Source organism: Pseudovirgaria hyperparasitica (assembly GCF_010093815.1).
Source record: "Pseudovirgaria hyperparasitica strain CBS 121739 unplaced genomic scaffold EJ05scaffold_59, whole genome shotgun sequence".
Lineage (NCBI taxonomy): Eukaryota > Fungi > Ascomycota > Dothideomycetes > Acrospermales > Acrospermaceae > Pseudovirgaria > Pseudovirgaria hyperparasitica.
The window spans coordinates 7,071-13,411 of record NW_022985607.1 but is presented as its reverse complement, the minus strand read 5'-3'; the positions used below and the strand labels follow the sequence as shown (position 1 = coordinate 13,411).

Sequence of the window (6,341 nt, the reverse complement as noted above, 5' to 3'; positions counted from 1 at the left end):
CTCCTGCTTAACCTTAGACTCCTGCTTAACCTTAGACTCCTGCTTGACCTCGGATTTAACGAATGGATTCCCAATGGCCTGCTTACTTCTCTTTTTCTTTGGTCTCGTACGACTAATATATGGAGATGGCGATTCCTTAGGACTAGTCTTATTCATCCGCTTCAGCCTGGTGGGTATTGTCTTAACCTCAGCCTCAAATTCCTCCTAGTGCTTGATCTCTTAATAGAGAATGTTAATCTCGTACGATTTATTAGTCTTCTAGTTCCCTACTATGACCTTAAAGTCTTCTCCTTCAAGACAGTCCATGATTATATCATATAACGTAAGGTCAACTGCTATAAAGGGCCCTTTTTGGATAACAGATGTATAGATATGGATAACATGATTATCCTCTGGCTTATCCTAAAGCCAGGGGGAAAGCCATGTTCTCGTACGAGCTTCAACCTCCCTCATAAAGATCTATGCTAATTAGTGATGGGAGTCTCCAATTTATTAGTTTGAGACCTTAACTAGGTATTTCTAGGCTATATATATATTAGTAGAAGTCTCTTCTATAGGAATATCTCGTACGAACCTCTTCCTTACCGTGTACTCTCATTCTCCTCACTTCCATCAGGTAATACCCGGGTTATGTTTTTCCATATCACAATGTTCAACCTAAGCTTCTTTTCCCCAACTCCTGGCTTTCTATGTTTAACTATTAATCGGTTACGGGTTCTCTCAATCTCTTGTGCCATCTTATTCATAGCCATTACCCTTGGTTTATATAGGTTCTCTTCTTCGCTCGTACGATCTCGAGCTAGTGTTATAGCCTATTGTACACGTGCGATATTTTGTTCTATATATCGATGAGCACGTTCTCTAGTAGTAGTATTAATAGTATACTAGCCTTTTGTATGCCATTGGCTAGAGGAGCCTTATTAAATAGAGAGGGCTGTCGTACAATCTCGGTCTTGTTTTGTCTTCTGTGACTCTGGGGAGTCATTAATAAGTGTAATTGGTTCTACTACTAAGCTACCTCGTGGGTCAAACTCTATAAGAAATGTATTATATGCGTTATACTTGGTGTTGCCTTGTTCGTATAATTCATTATGTCGTTTCCCACTCTTTAACTTAGAGCAGACCTTAAAGAAGGCAGCTGTAATCTTTAGTGCCATATCGTACGATTAAAGAGGAGATATAAAAAGAAGATAGAAGTAGCTACTACTAAAAGTTATTAAGATGAGTAGGCTCATCTACTATATACATAGTATCTTCATAGACATTCTGGTCTACCTAGTAAGGTTGTACGATACCATACTTACCATCTGGTTTAATAATACCTTCACCTGCAAATTCCACCTCCTTATTACCATCTCTACCTATACCTAAATCCTGATTATCCTGTTATACTATAGGGCCATGCCTATCTTAGTTAGTATAAGGTCCCTAGAGAAGTATTAGTATCACACCGCTCCTTTACTCGTACGATATATACCTGCTACTACCTAGCTCTAACTAGAGACTTTAAGAGAGAAAGCTGGGGTTCTAGACTAGAATTAAAGTGCTTATGAGTTAGCTGCCTTAGCTTAAGGTATATTAATCGATAAGGATTCAGCCGATCGTATAATGTGTCTAGTGGGCCCTTTAGATTAAAATTAAGTCGATCTAGCTGTTGCTGGCACCATATAAGAGTATTAGGTGGTAGGTATGCATTAAGATTATAGATACCTGCCTCTTCAGCCTCTGACTTGACTCGTACGAACTCAGTTGCGTTAAATTAGACTGCACCATTCATGATCTCAGGTCCTGGGTGGAAGTAGTTCATCCATGGCTTCCCATAGACCGTGTTAGGGCGATTGGCCTGCTTCCGAATATAGTGCTTATTCTATGTTCGTACGAATAGATCGAGCTCTCTTCGAAGAACTGGTGTGTAGATAGCAGAGAGTGTAACTATATCAGGGATAAACTTTAGAGTCAGTAGCCGCTCCCCCTATAGTCTTGAAAAGTATCTCTATATAAAGTTAGCCTATACTTTTATGATCGTACGATACATACCCTCCATCTCTAGAGTAAGCCTTTTGAGAGCTGATTCCACCAGGACTTAATTCTTTGATTAGCCGTGCTTATTCCCCATATCCAGCACTCAGAAAATAGAATATCTGGCTGAGATAGCTGCCTTAGCTTCCACTATGTGGTAGCCATTAATGTAGTCTTACCGCCATGGTCAGATCGTACGAGGAGAGGCTGATACTAAAAGCTTTTAAGAACCTAAAGAAACATCCGCTCACAGCTTATAGCCGTAGTAGAAGAGATCCCAATATAGCTCCATATAATAAAGCGTGAGTAGGCATTAATATAGGTATAGATCTTAAAGCCGTACGAGCTTAGCTTATGATAGCCATCTATACTCTAATAGAAGTTTGGCCTAGGGATAATGAACTCTCCTCGTATCCGCTAGAAATTAGTCTTTCTACGTGCTATCCTAGAAGGATTAACGATTTTCATAGCTCTATAGAGCCGATCTCTATATAAGTTAGAATCATACGATCTATATAGATGAATATAGAAGACTTACCTCCTAATTAGCATCTCTTACTAGCGGAAATGTGTATAGAGAAGGCCCCGACCATAGCCCTTAACCTGTCTAGTTTTCATATGCTCTTGTAAGAGCTCTTATATATATAGCTCTGCCTGCTCTTATGCCTTAATTCCACGAATCCGATGGTATAGCCCTATTTCTCTTCGAAGTCTACTAATTATATACTGGGTTATTATACGACCTTCTCTTTCTAGAACTACTATAAGCTCTGTATTAGATAGATCTCCCTTGAATATTAATTATTTAATTCGGCGGCCAAGAGTCTCTCGTACGATTGAACCACTATCCATTTGAGTTTAAACTCCCCATTACTTTAGTCTCTTTTCTAAGGTTCTTATGGCTATACGGATAGAGAACTTAGTCTATAACCAGCTATATATTTCTTTAACTGGGACACGCGCTACCCTTTTAGCTATAATCTCGGCTTAAAGGTGATCGATGTTCGTACGAGGTCGGCTAGATATTTTAGAGATAGAGAACTAGGGACGTTTAGAGGAGTAGAAGGTAGAAGAAGAGAAGTATAGTATAAGTAGAAGAATTTATTTACGCGCCTATCGTACGATAGATTAATAATACTAGAGACTATTATAGCTAGACTACTCTAAACTAAACCTTAACTTAACTCTATAGAACCTCATTCTGTGTACACGCGTCGCGCATTTTGATTTAGGCGGAGTTGCTACTAAAACAGACTGCCCTACCGCTGTGCCACTTCCAGCTCTGCTACGCCCCTCGCAAAGTCCATTTCCTACAGGCTGTGATTGGACTGTTCGACAAGTATTGCATGCGATTGCTGTACGCCTGTGCATCATTCTCCACCAGTCGCTCCTGCAAGACCTCGCGCATCACCCGCTGCAGGAAACGCCAGATGTGCGCCTACGCCGCATTGCAACAGAGCACCGCCCTTATCATTGTGTATGGACTGCACAACGATGCATCAACCATGATCTATAAGAGTAGGACAGATCTTGCATTCGTGAGCTCTCATCTTATTCTTTGGCTGATAAATCTTTCAGTTAAACACAACACGTCAAGGATAGCGAAAGATGTCAGGGTAAGTTATCACAGCGATGGTAACATGTCATACTAGTCTAATTCTGTAAGATCTCAACATTATCCGCAAGAGCAGTCTTCGTCTGCGCAGTCCGCTCCGCATTTTCCACAAAATTTCGGGGTTCCCGGCTTGCCCACACATTTCTGGAATCCGACAACGACGGCCTTCAAGGAGATTGGCAAATTATACTCAAGAGGAGCGAAGTATGATCAAGAAGATGTGGTCTGGCACGCTTGGGATGCCATTCTACGCCTTTACTTCCCTGAGGTCGATGATGCCAATGGCGTATCGTGGTCCATTCGAAGAGAGGCATACAGAGGCCTCCCCCCAGTACAGTCACCATCTCAAACCAAGCCGGACGTCATTGCGGTACGACTAATGTCACTTCCTCGTCAACCTGGCCAAATTCCACAAGGCACGGGAAGGGATTTTCTTTGGGTAGAATGCAAAGCGGCAAACCACGACACCCCGCATGGCTGGAAGGACCTTACGAGTGAAGCAGTAATACGTCTAGGTCACGCTCATCCTGACCGTCCATTAAGTTTGATTCTTGCAATCGGATGGAAGTGCATGCTGTTCACTTGGGACCCCACAGACATACTGCAGCAGGCACATGTGCCCAATTATATCTTGTCTCGAGATAGGTCACAGCATTGGCCTGTAGACGTTCGTATCAAGAGTGCACATGCCTTTCCATGGGCAAATCCAATATCTGGTGCTATCACACCAGATAATGCTTTCGAACTCGATTCTTGGACTTTGGCACCACCAACTGCTGGACTGAATGTACTTTATAATGGCGGAAACCTTGGCATTATCGAACACTTCTTGGTTACTGTTCGATTAATGCCATACCATTTGCATGGCGTGAATCCTGCATCATTCTGATTCCACATTGTCAATCAGGGGTCCTTTAACCAGTAGCCTCAGTTGCTGTATGTGAAGTTTGGGTCTCCTGACATCTGCAGAGGACACGTTCATGCTTGAGTGTCATGTATTTACATAATATTTCCTGGTGTCTTGCATTTTCAGCCATCTAAGTTGCCAATTAGTCAAATGTGGCAAGCTTTCTGTATGCTTTAATTGTAGACATTATACGAAAATCATGATCCGTGAGACTATAAACTAGAGCATAAGGAGCGCGTGGATACCACAACAATTACCAAGAGGCTCGACTTCTGTCCTACCCAAATGATGTGTGCGGTCTTCCATTTGCTTCCTGAGAGTAGTCCTTGACTAGCATGAAATTATATGAAAAATTTCGATTAGTGCGCCCGTCGCTTGAGATATATTTCCATAACGCTTCCGCAAAAATGAATAAGAGTAGAGTCAGGAAAGCATGCGTTAGATGCTAGTAATAATTTGGTATGAGATACAGAGTTGCACATTTTAGTCGTGGTAGAATCTGGCGAGGCTCGTTCAAGGCCAGCCGAATTGCAAGATAGGGTTTCAGGATAACTAAAATCATAGCGTAAAGGATAAAGTATTGTTAGAGTTCGCCAGAGATAACCATTTCTAATTACAAACATTGACTGCATCTTATCACACCCTCCAATATGTTTAGCCCATTGAAAATGCGCTACCCGGTTCGACCTGTGACTTGGTCGAAAGAATTCACATAAGCCCTCATCCAAGGATGACCATTCTTGGCAGCTCGTACAGCTGGTAGTACATCAATAGATGGCACAGCTCGCTGCCCGGTTGGTCGCCAATTCTCATTCCCCGAAGTCTGCGGCGGCACGATATGGGAGGGAGCAGTCATCCCAAACGGTGCAAGCATGGCTGCAGTAAGATTCTGGCCGGAAACGTGTCCAAGTGATGTTTGCGACTGGCTGGCAGAACTACTAGTGTTGGTAGAGCCCGTACGTGCTTCCCACTGATTGCCGGCGAGTACATATTTCCCGTCAGTGGTGTATGTTTTGCCGTCGGAAGACGTATAATATGTAGCCTGTGCATGCGACATGCTGCGATTTCGAGTAAGATACGAGAGAATAAGTGAAGACGAATGGTTCGAAGATACGTACACAGTGTGCGCTTGTTGGAGATACAGTCTTACCAGGTAGCGTGTATGTGCAAAGAAATTCCTCCGCCGACAGGAGGGGAAACGAGGGAATTTAAGGATGTCTGCATGGCCCGTGCATTGGCCTGAATTATTGCACGTGAGCGCGAAACTCCAGCAGCACTAGGGTTGTGGGGCGGGTGATGCGCGAGGTCTTGCAGGAGCGACTGGTGGAGAATGATGCACAGGCGTACAGCAATCGCATGCAATACTTGTCGAACAGTCCAATCACAGCCTGTAGGAAATGGACTTTGCGAGGGGCGTAGCAGAGCTGGAAGTGGCACAGCGGTAGGGCAGTCTGTTTTAGTAGCAACTCCGCCTAAATCAAAATGCGCGACGCGTGTACACAGAATGAGGTTCTATAGAGTTAAGTTAAGGTTTAGTTTAGAGTAGTCTAGCTATAATAGTCTCTAGTATTATTAATCTATCGTACGATAGGCGCGTAAATAAATTCTTCTACTTATACTATACTTCTCTTCTTCTACCTTCTACTCCTCTAAACGTCCCTAGTTCTCTATCTCTAAAATATCTAGCCGACCTCGTACGAACATCGATCACCTTTAAGCCGAGATTATAGCTAAAAGGGTAGCGCGTGTCCCAGTTAAAGAAATATATAGCTGGTTATAGACTAAGTTCTCTATCCGTAT

General features: G+C 42.9%; 2 protein-coding genes across 2 annotated transcripts; one reads left to right on the top strand and one right to left on the bottom strand.

Annotated features, from left to right (window-relative positions):
• Window positions 1–3,627: 3,627 nt before the first annotated feature.
• Window positions 3,628–4,523, top strand: EJ05DRAFT_506031 (uncharacterized protein; the record flags this gene model as incomplete). Its single annotated transcript, XM_033747774.1, has 2 exons — window positions 3,628–3,635; window positions 3,686–4,523. 2 exons carry the CDS (start codon window positions 3,628–3,630, stop codon window positions 4,521–4,523), a joined length of 846 nt encoding a protein of 281 aa, XP_033594914.1.
• A 581-nt stretch (window positions 4,524–5,104) lies between these two features.
• On the bottom strand, window positions 5,105–5,952 carry EJ05DRAFT_542613 (uncharacterized protein). Its single transcript, XM_033749733.1, has 2 exons — window positions 5,660–5,952; window positions 5,105–5,599 (listed from the first exon to the last, which is right to left on the bottom strand). The coding sequence occupies exon 2, from the start codon at window positions 5,596–5,598 to the stop codon at window positions 5,215–5,217; it is 384 nt and encodes a 127-aa protein (XP_033594913.1). The 5' UTR covers window position 5,599; window positions 5,660–5,952; the 3' UTR covers window positions 5,105–5,214.
• Window positions 5,953–6,341: the final 389 nt, after the last annotated feature.

Coding starts and splice junctions, on each gene's coding strand:
- EJ05DRAFT_542613 (XM_033749733.1), bottom strand. CDS start 5,598: ATGTCGCATGCACAGGCTACATATTATACGTCTTCCGACGGCAAAACA.